General features: G+C 38.0%; 1 protein-coding gene across 1 annotated transcript in view; it reads right to left on the bottom strand.

Annotated features, from left to right (window-relative positions):
• The window catches only part of LOC149384830 (uncharacterized), a 56,451-nt gene continuing 42,118 nt past the window's right edge, over nt 1-14,333 (bottom strand). The window contains exon 5 of the mRNA XM_089626174.1: nt 1-9. Coding sequence (XP_089482300.1) covers nt 1-9 — 9 coding nt within the window. The remainder of the gene's footprint in view (nt 10-14,333) is intronic.

The raw sequence follows: 14,333 nt of genomic DNA, 5'->3' as shown, positions 1-14,333 counted from the left end.
CTAAGATACCTATAATTTTGAATAAAATGAGAAGCGTATATTATTCATCAACCGTAAGGCTATATATACATGTACATATGTATAGAATCAGAAAATAACTCTGACTATAGAATAGGAGATAAACAAGGAAACTACCAACTATTCCTAAGGATGTAATCTAATTGAATCAATCAGATAATATCAGATCCTATAATATTTATATGTATGTATTTACATGTAACTAGAGTAGAAATAATAGAAATACGTATTTTTGTTGTCAATGGTGCCCACAAGAAGAGTAGTAGTGTCTATTTATGTACATTTGATGTCATATAGTCTTACGAAGACTCTTGCTTGTAATTGCTTATTCATTAATATAAAGTTGAAACGTTCATTCATTCTTTCTTTGTTTGAAGCTTTATGATAAAACCTTAGTCTTTTAGTCCATAAACAAACTTAACAACTTACGAAGAGACAAATGTAGATTTGCATGAACAAACTCTTCGTAGTTTGCTTAAAACGATATATTCGCAATCTTAGGGTCAAAGGACTATTGACCTCAGTACGATTGTTAGAAGAATCTATGATGTCTGGTTATGAGGCATTGAGAGTTGGAGACTCTATAGTTCTTCTAGGTATCTTCCGAAGGTACTGAATTGACCAGTGCACTTCTAGAGACAAGATAAGAACAAACCATTTAACCTCTTATGTCTCGAAGTCACTACGTATGTATTGCATCATGCTTACCTTAATCCTGAAATGAGACATGTCATTTCACACCTTAGTATTATCATTTGAGAAAGTCAGAGTTCGGACTCACTATGTGATTCCGAACAGGGCCTATTGGTGAAGTACTAAGTTGTGAGAATGTCATGAGTAACTTTGTGAAGTTCTCATAGATATGGAATTCATGTACAAGATTGCTGAAATGCAATGTATGTCACCTCATGCTTTGTTCCTTGGAGTGTGAATAAATGAACTGGCCAGTGTCCAAATTGAGTCTTGACTCTTTTGGATGAAACAATGTGACTTGTTAGCTCCTCGTCAATACATTGTTTCTAACTTATTCACAAGCGACAAATGAGTTGAGGAAATAACAGATAGAAGGGTAAAATGATAATTTAGTAAATCCCGACTAGCTGATGACATTCATGAAGGGTAAACATAGATAATATTCAGTGGATCCGCTCATCATAATTAGGTTGAATTCTTGAGTAGAAAATAAATTCATTTGAACCGAGAGATTTTCAGTGTCAACTCTTTAGTGGAGTCAGTTGGCATTAAGCTAAACTTGGAAAAGGTTTGAGAACTTTTGAGTTCAAGTGTTTAGCTCAAGCTTTGTTCATTTGGGTCCATGAGGTCACTGTCACGAATCACATCGATAGGAATAGTTAAACTGGAAGCTAAGTCAAAACAAGAACGAAAATTGTCAAAAGGGTATTTTTGTCTTTTGAGACATATGATGAAATGAATGTCAATAAATTTTTTGACAAGTTCATTTGATGACTTAATGTCACTCGGCCAGAATAAGATTAATTGGGCCTTGTGGATTAATTTCATTTCATAAGAATTTTATTGAAAATTCTAAATGGGCCTTTTCTTATGTTGTCATGAACAAGTGAAGAAAATTCTAGAAGCCTTTCTAGAAGATTTGGGCGCCTACTACCCAAGAGGAAAGAGAGTTTATTTTGTGTATAAATGTATTTAGATACTTGCCAAAAGAAAAAGAGGAAACAAATTTCCTATGCATGGCATAAGGGAATTTCGGCCATAAGGGTCAAGAGAGAAGCAAATAAAAGAGGAAACAAATCCAAGGACTTGCTTGGCAAATCTTGGCCGTGTGCCTCATTAAAGAAAAAGGTAAATTGGCTCATGAATATGTGATATTCTATAGAAGAGGAAACTACCTTATTGAAGGTAAGACCTCTCCTATAAATAGGATTCTCATTCTCCTCATTTTTCTCATTCCACATAAGTTAGAGATTGAGAGCTTCTCTCTCTAGAACTTGTGGTTGCCGCCCCTCTTCTCTCTCTTTCTAGTTTATTTTCGATTTTTCTTGTTTTGGCACCTAGGTCCTCACTCGACCTAGTGTTTAGCTCTGCGACTTCAAGACTCGTTCTTAAGTCGTACTGTTTAAAAGTGCCCACTCACTAATTCCTTTATTTCGAGTGATTTAGTGATAGAAACTTTCGTGGTTGCTCGAGGTGCCGAGGAAAGGAAGAGAGACGTGCTGCGAGGGGAGACGAGCGTTGCAACTTTCTAAGAGCTTCTCAAAGATCAAGCTTCAAGAAAGGTTAGTAAACTTCTTAGCTCATATTAGTTTTTAATTACATGTACTTGCACTTGTCTAGGTTAGTAAAAACCGTTTTTACTTGTAAAAGAAATTTTTTAAAATTCCGCCACTTCCCGAAACGTTAATTATTTTCTTAAACCCTAGATCGATTCCAACAAATGGTATCAGAGCTATGGTCAAAGATTAGCATGTACATGTATTTAAAAATATGAGCTTGAAAATCGTTTTCGAAAGTTTACTAATTTTGTGACAAGTTAGAATTGTTATCTTAGATTTTTTTTTATTTATTTTTTTGTCTTTAAATTAAATACCATGTTGATTTTCGATGAGTTTGGGATGTTTTTATAACACATTAGAATCAGTTCTAAAAGTTTTTAATTTTTTATATTGAAAAACGTGTTTTAAAGGTTTGAGAAATTTCGAGTAAATTTTGTGACTAGTTTTCTTGTCTTACTAGTTTCGTTTTTTTACTTGAATCGTTTTATGCTTGTTGTTGTTGGAATCGATCTAGGGTTTGAGAAAATAATTAACGCTTCATTAAGCGGCGGAATTTTAAAAATTTTCTTTTACAAGTAAAACAGTTTTTACTAACCTAGACAAGTGCAAGTACATGTAATTAAAAACCAATATGAGCTATGAAGTTCACTAACCTTTCTTGAAGCTTGAACCTTGTAGAAGCTTTTGGAAAGTTACAACGCTCGTCTCCCCTCGCAGCACGTCTCTCTTCCTTTCCTCGGCACCTCGAGCAACCACGAAAGTTTCTATCACTAAATCACTCGAAAAGAAGGAATCAGTGAGTGGGCACTTTTAAACACTACGACTTAAGAACGAGTCTCGAAGTCGCAGAGCTAAACGCTAGGTCGAGTGAGGACCTAGGTGCCAAAACAAGAAAAATCGAAAATAAAATAGAAAGAGAGAGAGAGAGGATTTCGGCCACCACAAGGTCTAGAGAGAGAAGCTCTCAATCTCTAACTTATGTGGAATGAATAAAATGAGGGGAATGAGGGTCCTATTTATAGGAGAAGGGTTGGCCTTGGAAAGAAGTAGTTTCCTCTTATTTTCCAAGCCTTTATGAGCAACCCTTTATTTCCCATTCCTATCCAAGTCACACGGCCACATAAGCCTTCATGACACCTTGGATTTGTTTCCTCTTTTATTTTTCTTCTCCCTTGACTTGTCTTGGTCGAAATTCCCATTGCCTTGAATAGGAAATTTGTTTCCTCTTTTTCTTTTGGCAAGTATCTTCATACATTAATGCACAAAAGGAACTCTCTTTCTCTTTGGGTAGTGGGCGCCTATTATGCTTTAGAAAGGCCTTCTAGAAGCTTTTCCATTTGTTCATGACAACATGAAAAAGGCGCATTAAGAATTTTCAATAAAATTCTTATGAAATGAAATTAATTCACAAGGCCCAATGATCAAGTCATGGCCGAGTGACATTAAGTCATCAAATGAACTTGTCAAAAAATTTATTGACATTCATTTCATCCTTTGTCTCAAAAGACAAAAATACCCTTTTAACTATTTTCGTTCTTGTTTTGACTTAGCTTCCAGTTTAACTATTCCTATCGATGTGATTCGTGACAGTGACCTCATGGACCCAAATGAACAAAGCTTGAGCTAAACACTTGGACTCAAAAGTTCACAAACCTTTTCCAAGTTTAGCTTAATGCCAACTGACTCCACTAAAGAGCTGACACTGAAAATCTCTCGGTTCAAATGAATTTATTTTCTACTCAAGAATTCGACCTAATTATGATGAGCGGATCCACTGAATATTATCTATGCTACCCTTCATGAATGTCATCAGCTAGTCGGGATTTACTAAATTACCATTTTACCCTTCTGGCTGTTATTTCCTCAACTCCTTTGTCGCTTGTGAATAAGTTAGAAACAATGTATTGACGAGGAGCTAACAAGTCACATTGTTTCATCCAAAAGAGTCAGGACTCAATTTGGACACTGGCCAGTTCATTTATTCACACTCCAAGGAACAAAGCATGAGGTGACATACATTGCATTTCAGCAATCTTGTACATGAATTCCATATCTATGAGAACTTCACAAAGTTACTCATGACATACTCACAACTTAGTATTTCACCAATAGGCCCTGTTCGGAATGACATAGTGAGTCCGAAATCTGACTTTCTCAAATGAGAATACTAAGGTGTGAAATGGCATGTCTCATTTCAGGATTAAGGTAAGCATGATGCAATTCATACATAGTGACTTCGAGACATAAGAGGTTAAATGGTTTGTTCTTATATTGTCTCTAGAAGTGCACTGGTCAATTCAGTACCTTCGGAAGATACCTAGAAGAACTATAGAGTCCCCAACTCTCAATGCCTCATAACCAGACATCATAGATTCTTCTAACAATCATACTGAGGTCAATAGTCCTTTGACCCTAAGATTGCGAATATATCGTTTTAAGCAAACTACGAAGAGTTTGTTCATGCAAATCTACATTTGTCTCTTCGTAAGTTGTTTAGTTTGTTTATGGACTAAAAGACTATGGTTTTATCATAAAGCTTCAGACAAGGAAGATTGAATGAACGTTTCAACTTTTTATTAATGAATAAGCAATTACAAGCAAGAGTCTTCGTAAGACTATATGACATCAAATGTACATAAATAGACACTACTACTCTTCTTGTGGGCACCATTGACAACAAACTCCCACTTGACTCAAAGAAGATGTGAGTAGTCCTACATGCCTAATCCCTCTCGAAGTTGGTCGAAGACCATGTTCGCTAGGGCCTTGGTGAATGGATCTTCCAGAGATCTACTTCACCTCCACGTCTCCGCGCTGCGCGATCTCTTGAATCAAATGGTATTTCCTCTAAATATGCTTAGAGCGCTTATGGCTTCTAGGTTCCTTTGAGTTAGCGACAGCCCCACTATTATCACAATAAAGGGTCATGGGCTCGTCGACGTTTGGAACAATTTCCAAATACTTAAGGAATTTTCTAAGCCATACAGCCTCTTTGGATGCTTCACAAGCAGCCACATATTCTGCTTCCATTGTGGAGTCAGCAATGCAAGATTGCTTAATACTTCTCCACACAACAGCTCCACCATTAAGGATGAACACAGATCCCGAAGTGGATTTCCTGGAATCCTTATCCGCTTGAAAATCGGAGTCGGTATATCCCGTCATAGTCAGGTCAGTACCTGAGTATGTAAGCATCAAGTTTCTAGTTCTTCGAAGATACTTAAGAACATGCTTAGCAGCAATCCAGTGCTCGGGTCCAGGGTTGGATTGGAAACGGCTAACTACGCCAACGGCGAAACATATATTAGGTCTAGCGCAAAGCATAGCATACATGAGGCTTCCTACGGCAGAGGCGCAAGGAATCTTCCTCATGTCTTCAATCTCTTGTGCAGTCTTGGGAGACTGGTCCTTAGAGAGTGAAACTCCATGCCTAAAGGGTGTTTGACCCCTCTTGCAGTCTTGCATCGAGAAGCGATCCATCACCTTATCAATATAAGATTCTTGAGAGAGCGACAGGGTCCGGTTTTTCCTATCTCGAAAGATTTGGATCCCCAAAATGTACGCGGCTTCTCCTAGATCCTTCATATCGAATTGCTTTGCCAGCCAGACCTTAACCTCAGATAACTTACCCACGTCATTACCAATGAGTAGTATATCATCGACATATAGTACCAGAAACACAACTTTACCTTCGTGTATTAACTTGTAAACACAAGGCTCATCTATTGACTGTTCAAAGCCGAAGCTTTTTACAGTTTCATCGAATCTAATATTCCATGACCTAGATGCTTGCTTTAGTCCATAAATGGATTTAAGCAACTCACAAACCTTGGTCTCTTGATCTTTATCCACGAAACCGTCTGGTTGAGCCATGTAAATGCGCTCGTCAAGATTGCCATTCAGAAAGGCTGTCTTGACATCCATTTGCCAGATCTCATAGTCGAGAGCTGCAGCTATGGATAGGAGTATGCGGATGGATTTAAGCATCGCGACTGGCGAGAAGGTTTCTTCATAGTCAATCCCTTCTTGTTGGGTATAACCCTTTGCCACAAGTCGTGCTTTGAACGTCTCGACGTTCCCATCAGGACCCCTTTTCTTCTTGTATATCCACTTACACCCTACGGGTTTAATCCCTTCAGGAAGGTCTACAAGTTTCCAGACTTTGTTGACATACATCGAGTGCATTTCAACTTTCATGGCGTCAAGCCAAAGGTTTGATTCAGAACAAGCCATCGCTTGGCTATAGGAAACAGGGTCATCCATGTCGGAGACGGCTACAAGAGAGTCTCCATAAGACATGTACCTGTCAGGCTTTTGAGTAGCCCTCCCACTACGTCTAAGTACTACTTGACGAGATTCTGATAAGTTAGGTTGTGTTTCAGTTGGGGTAAGAACAGTTCTTACAGATGAGGTAGAAGCTTCCTCACCCAACTTTTCTTCAAGCACAATTTTGCTTCTAGGTTTTGCATCCTTCATAAAGTCCTCCTCGAGGAAACGAGCATTCGTGCTAACGAACGTCTTATCGTCCTCGGGACTATAGAAAGTGAAACCTTTGGTTTCCTTCGGATATCCTACAAACAGGCACAATTCTGACCTACTAGCCAACTTGCTAGTCTTTTGCCTCAGCACGTGTGCAGGGCAACCCCAAATTCGGATGCGACCAAGATTCACTTTACGGCCAGTCCATCGTTCATAAGGAGTACCAGGAACCGTTTTGGACGGAACTTGGTTCAGAATGTAGGCGGCTGTTTCGAGGGCATATCCCCAAAAGGAAAGCGGGAGTGATGAGTAACTCATCATCGATCTAACCATCTCCATAAGAGTTCGGTTTCTTCTCTCTGACACTCCGTTTTGTTGAGGTGTGCCAGGTGCGGTAAGCTGAGAAGCGATACCTTCTTCTTTAAGAAAATCATCGAACTCTCCAGACATATACTCACCACCTCGATCAGATCGAAGGGTTTTGATCACTTTGCCAGTTTGCTTTTCCACTAAAGCCCTAAAGACCTTAAATACGTTAAAGGTCTCGGATTTGTGTTTAAGCAAATAGACAACCCATATCTTGAGTAGTCATCAGTGAAGGTAACGAAGTATTCGTATCCTCCACGTGCCTGTTGGTTGAGCGGACCACATACATCAGAATGTATTAGTTCCACCAACTCAGTGGCTCTTCGACCCTTATCGGAGAAAGGGCGCTTAGTCATTTTTCCTTCTATGCAGGATTCACAAGTAGGTAGTGAACCTATTGCAGAGGCTTGGAGTGGACCATCCCTCACAAGTCTCTTAATCCTATCTAGACTGATATGACCAAGTCTTAAGTGCCAGAGGTATGTTGATTTTGTTAGATCGGAGGATTCAGAAAGTTTGATCCTCTTTGGCTCCCTAATTAGATCGTTATCTATTTCGGTGTCTAAAAGAGAAGGTTGAGTGGGATAGTTGTAAAAAAGAGCATTCTTCATACATGCATCAGTGACAAAAGAATTATCAGGAAACGAAATACGAATTCCATTCTTAATGAACTTTAAACAATAATCTTGCTCACGAAGACGAGCAACGGATATTAAGTTCTTCCCAAAGGTAGGAACAAAATAAACATTATTCAAGTTTAAAGTGCGGTCTTCAAAAGACAGCGTCACGGATCCCACAGCCTTTGCAGACACCAGGCTCCCATCACCCCATTTGAAACAGAACTCGCCTTCCTCTAAGCTTTTGGTTTTCTTGAAACCATTCAAGGAACAGCAAATATGGTTAGTAGCAGTAGAGTCAAGAATCCACGTTGATACATTATCAGCTACTAAGCATGCTTCGGTAACTAGTACAATACTATGTTCCTTTGCTTTGAGATAGGCGGGACAGTTCTTTTTATCGGCCTTGTAAGGTCTCTTCACAGTTCCAGAGGCGGAGGCTTTTTGCTCAGTAGCATGTGCCTCTCCTTGATTCCTCTTTCTCTTAGTGAGACCTACAGCAGTGTGAAGTTCCTCCATAAGCTTGGTAACAGTGTACTCTAGCTTGTTAATGGAGTAGTTCATCTTGGAGGTATCAAGAGATGCGGAGAGAGTTTCTAAGATCACATCTATGACATTCTTCCCATCAATCTCAGATCCTAGGATTTCCATTTTATTTAGATAACTAATGATCAATATCATAAAGTCTCTAACAGGAGTCATATCCTTCATTCGACAGTTCATAAATTGTCGGACTGCTTTTTGCCTTGCTTGACGCATTTGCCCTCCAAACATCTCATGGAGATTGTTGAGCATGTCGGCGGCAGTCTCGATGTCACGATGTTGCTCTTTCAGCATATTGTTCATAGATGCCAAGATATAGCACCTCACAATCTCATCGGATCGAAGCCAGGCTGCCAAGGCGTCATTGTCCTCTTGAGTTGAATCATCATTCGTCAGAGGAGGACACGGGGTGGTGAGTACCCATTTGTGCTTGTTAACGGTAGGTATAATGTCGAGGTTACGTTTCGAATCTACGTAGTTTTCGTTTTCGAGTTTGTTCGAGGAAAGAAAGATTGAGAGATGTTTCAGAGACATATTGCCTATATAAGTTGAAACAAGTTTATGATTAGTCTTTGGTTTAGGATTTAAGTTTTATTAAGACTTTTTATAAAATCCAAAGGTGTTATAAACTAAACGATAATTTACTCCCTCAAGAGAAGGCCGCAAAAAATCTCCATTTATAAGTAAATGACACATCATTAATGCTAAGCCAAGATGTCAGTACATCATTTTGACTAGCCACCTTGTAAATTAGTTTGATCACTCATATCCTTTCGCAGAGCCTTAAGGAAGGATACTAGGGATTGAGCCTAAGTGTGCAACCAACCACTTAGTCCAAAAGATCAGCTTTGAAAAACAATCCCCCAAGGGGAGGCCTTGCCATCATTGCATCACTCTCGGACGTAGCTCATTGAGCAATGATCGAAGCAATAACGCCTTGGAGTACTCACATTTAAGTGAGGGTCGCAAGAGCGGCTCTTAGTCCCACGTTATTGCATCTTTCATTAGTGTTGGGGATCGTGGGTTACAAACAACAAGTATAACCCTCCCACTTAGTTTTTGGAGTTGGTTCATCGACTCTTATAAGTTCGGAAACAAATTTCCTAGTTAGAGAGCGACAGAGCGGACAACTAGAAGAGAATCCTAGATCGACATGTTCAGAGCAGTATTAGTGCATAAAGGCACAAGGTACATACTCGATCTTTTCCTATTTTCTATTTTGGGAAAGTGCGTGAGGGAAGTGTGAACTTCAACTCACTCGAACACTTGAAAGTTTGAGATTACACATCTTTTTATTTTTCGGCTTGTCTACAAGGAGACCTCCCACTCAAATTTTCAAGAGCATATAGATTTTGAACATATGTGATATAGATATAGTTTTGAAAACATTTTGAAAACTTATTTGATTTGGATGACAAAATATTTTCAAGTTTGAAAGTGAAAACGGTTTTTCAAAATTCAAACTAGTTTTGTAAAAATTCAATTTCAATTAATCTTTCAAAAATCAAAACATTTTAATCTTACACATCATGTTTATAATCATATGAAAAACATTTTTGCTCAAGAAAGTTTTCTCATTAGAGTTCTATAACTCATGGTAGTGGGGTTTGAAAATCCGGATTTCTAAAAAACTGGAGTTTCAGACAGCCGCGCACCTCGGAGTAAAATCGCCATATCTGGCGGCTCCGATGTCCTTTTCAGCCGAAACCGGTGGCATTGGACAGAGGACAGACAGAGCTTTAATTTGATTTAAGAATCATTAAATTTAGATTTCTGAGCAGAGAGTTATGCCACTTTTAATGCGGGTTTACTCCAGCTCGAAGAAAAAGAAATAAATTAAAGCTTCGTCCTTTTAGGTGCGAAAAAGAATCGAGTGTAACGGAACGTTTTAAGACATTGTTTAAAGCTTTTATTTGTGTTTTATTAGCAGGGTAATAACATAGAATAAAAGAAATAACAACATGCATAAAACGATTCAAGTAAATAAACGAAACTAGCAAGAAAATAAAACTAGTCACAAAATTTACTCGAAAATTCTCAAACCTTTAAAACACGTTTTTCAATATAAAAAATTAAAAACTTTTAGAACTGATTCTAATGTGTTTTAACATCATCCCAAAATCATAGAAAATCAACATGGTTTTTAATTTAAAGACAAGAGCAATAAATTAAAAAAAATCTAAAATAACAATTCTAACTTGTCACAAAATTAGTAAACTTTCGAAAACGATTTTCAAGCCATTAATTTTAAAAACATGTACATGCTAATCTTTGACCATAGCTCTGATACCATTTGTTGGAATCGATCTAGGGTTTGAGAAAATAATTAACGCTTCATTAAGCGGCGGAATTTTAAAAATTTTCTTTTACAAGTAAAACAGTTTTTACTAACCTAGACAAGTGCAAGTACATGTAATTAAAAACCAATATGAGCTATGAAGTTCACTAACCTTTCTTGAAGCTTGAACCTTGTAGAAGCTTTTGGAAAGTTACAACGCTCGTCTCCCCTCGCAGCACGTCTCTCTTCCTTTCCTCGGCACCTCGAGCAACCACGAAAGTTTCTATCACTAAATCACTCGAAAAGAAGGAATCAGTGAGTGGGCACTTTTAAACACTACGACTTAAGAACGAGTCTCGAAGTCGCAGAGCTAAACGCTAGGTCGAGTGAGGACCTAGGTGCCAAAACAAGAAAAATCGAAAATAAAATAGAAAGAGAGAGAGAGAGGATTTCGGCCACCACAAGGTCTAGAGAGAGAAGCTCTCAATCTCTAACTTATGTGGAATGAATAAAATGAGGGGAATGAGGGTCCTATTTATAGGAGAAGGGTTGGCCTTGGAAAGAAGTAGTTTCCTCTTATTTTCCAAGCCTTTATGAGCAACCCTTTATTTCCCATTCCTATCCAAGTCACACGGCCACATAAGCCTTCATGACACCTTGGATTTGTTTCCTCTTTTATTTTTCTTCTCCCTTGACTTGTCTTGGTCGAAATTCCCATTGCCTTGAATAGGAAATTTGTTTCCTCTTTTTCTTTTGGCAAGTATCTTCATACATTAATGCACAAAAGGAACTCTCTTTCTCTTTGGGTAGTGGGCGCCTATTATGCTTTAGAAAGGCCTTCTAGAAGCTTTTCCATTTGTTCATGACAACATGAAAAAGGCGCATTAAGAATTTTCAATAAAATTCTTATGAAATGAAATTAATTCACAAGGCCCAATGATCAAGTCATGGCCGAGTGACATTAAGTCATCAAATGAACTTGTCAAAAAATTTATTGACATTCATTTCATCCTTTGTCTCAAAAGACAAAAATACCCTTTTAACTATTTTCGTTCTTGTTTTGACTTAGCTTCCAGTTTAACTATTCCTATCGATGTGATTCGTGACAGTGACCTCATGGACCCAAATGAACAAAGCTTGAGCTAAACACTTGGACTCAAAAGTTCACAAACCTTTTCCAAGTTTAGCTTAATGCCAACTGACTCCACTAAAGAGCTGACACTGAAAATCTCTCGGTTCAAATGAATTTATTTTCTACTCAAGAATTCGACCTAATTATGATGAGCGGATCCACTGAATATTATCTATGCTACCCTTCATGAATGTCATCAGCTAGTCGGGATTTACTAAATTACCATTTTACCCTTCTGGCTGTTATTTCCTCAACTCCTTTGTCGCTTGTGAATAAGTTAGAAACAATGTATTGACGAGGAGCTAACAAGTCACATTGTTTCATCCAAAAGAGTCAGGACTCAATTTGGACACTGGCCAGTTCATTTATTCACACTCCAAGGAACAAAGCATGAGGTGACATACATTGCATTTCAGCAATCTTGTACATGAATTCCATATCTATGAGAACTTCACAAAGTTACTCATGACATACTCACAACTTAGTATTTCACCAATAGGCCCTGTTCGGAATGACATAGTGAGTCCGAACTCTGACTTTCTCAAATGAGAATACTAAGGTGTGAAATGGCATGTCTCATTTCAGGATTAAGGTAAGCATGATGCAATTCATACATAGTGACTTCGAGACATAAGAGGTTAAATGGTTTGTTCTTATATTGTCTCTAGAAGTGCACTGGTCAATTCAGTACCTTCGGAAGATACCTAGAAGAACTATAGAGTCCCCAACTCTCAATGCCTCATAACCAGACATCATAGATTCTTCTAACAATCATACTGAGGTCAATAGTCCTTTGACCCTAAGATTGCGAATATATCGTTTTAAGCAAACTACGAAGAGTTTGTTCATGCAAATCTACATTTGTCTCTTCGTAAGTTGTTTAGTTTGTTTATGGACTAAAAGACTATGGTTTTATCATAAAGCTTCAGACAAGGAAGATTGAATGAACGTTTCAACTTTTTATTAATGAATAAGCAATTACAAGCAAGAGTCTTCGTAAGACTATATGACATCAAATGTACATAAATAGACACTACTACTCTTCTTGTGGGCACCATTGACAACAGTTGTTATTTATTTTATGCCTTGTTATTACCTTGCTAATAAAACACAAATAAAAGCTTTAAACAACTTCATAAAACGTTCCGTTACACTCGATTCTTTTTCGCACCTAAAAAGGACCAAGCTTTAATTATTTCTTTTTCTTCGAGCTGGAGTAAACCCGCATTAAAAGTGGCATAACTATCTACTCAGAAATCTAAATTTAATGATTCTTGAATCAAATTAAAGCTCTGTCTGTCCTCTGTCCAATGCCACCGGTTTCGGCTCAAAAGGACATCGGAGCCGCCAGATATGGCGATTTTACTCCGAGGTGCGCGGCTGTTCCGAAACTCCAGTTTTTTAGAATTCCGGATTTTCAAACCCCACTACCATATGAGTTATAGAACTCTAATGAGAAAATTTTCTTGAGCAAAAATGTTTTTCATATGATTATAAACATGATGTGTAAGATTAAAATGTTTTTATTTTTGAAAGTTTAATTGAAATTGAGTTTTTACAAAACTAGTTTGAATTTTGAAAAACCGTTTTCACTTTCAAACTTGAAAATATTTTGTCACCCAAATCAAATAAGTTTTCAAAATGTTTTCAAAACTATATCTATATCACATATGTTCAAAATCTATATGCTCTTGAAAATTTGAGTGGGAGGTCTCTTTGTAGACAAGCCGAAAAATAAAAAGATGTGTAATCTCAAACTTTCAAGTGTTCGAGTGACTTGAAGTTCACACTTCCCTCATGCACTTTCCCGAAATAGAAAATAGGAAAAGATCGAGTATGTACCTTGTGCCTTTATGCACTAATACTACTCTGAACATGTCGATCTAGGATTCTCTTCTAGTTGTCCGCTCTGTCGCTCTCTAACTAGGAAATTTGTTTCCGAACTTATAAGAGTCGATGAACCAACTCCAAAAACTAAGTGGGAGGGTTATACTTGTTGTTTGTAACCCACGATCCCCAACACTAATGAAAAGTGCAAGTGTCGCCGGACTAAGAGTCACCCTCATGGCCCTCTCTTAAATGAGAGTACTCAAGGGCGCTTTGCTCTGATCATTGCTCAATGAGCTACGTCCGAGAGTGAGACGATGATGGCAAGGCCTCCCCTTGGGGGATTGTTTTTCAAAGTTGACCTTTTGGACTAAGTGGTTGGTTGCACACTTAGGCTCAATCCCTAGTAATCCTCCCTCGAGGCCCTGCGAAAGGATGTGAGTGATCAAACCAATTTATAAGGTGGCTAGTCAAAATAGATGTATTGACATCTTGGCTTAGCATTAATGATGTGTCATTTACTTATAAAAGGAGATTTTTTGCGGCCTTCTCTTGAGGGAGTAAATTATCGTTTGGTTTATAACACCTTTGGATTTTATAAAAGTCTTAATAAAACTTAAATTCTAAACCAAAGACTAATCATAAACTTGTTTCAACTTATATAGGCAATATGTCTCTCAACCATCTCTCTATCTTTCTTTCCTCGATCAAACTCGAAAACGAAAACTACGTAGATTCGAAACGTAACCTCGACATAATACCTACCGTTAACAAGCACAAATGGGTACTCACCACCCTAAACCCTAACCACAACTCATCCG

Source organism: Urtica dioica, chromosome 9 (assembly GCF_054948205.1).
Source record: "Urtica dioica subsp. dioica isolate 48M chromosome 9, U.dioica_male_clone48M_v1_H2, whole genome shotgun sequence".
Lineage (NCBI taxonomy): Eukaryota > Viridiplantae > Streptophyta > Magnoliopsida > Rosales > Urticaceae > Urtica > Urtica dioica.
Note: the sequence above shows the minus strand (reverse complement) of the source record. Positions and strands in the feature narration are given on the sequence as shown.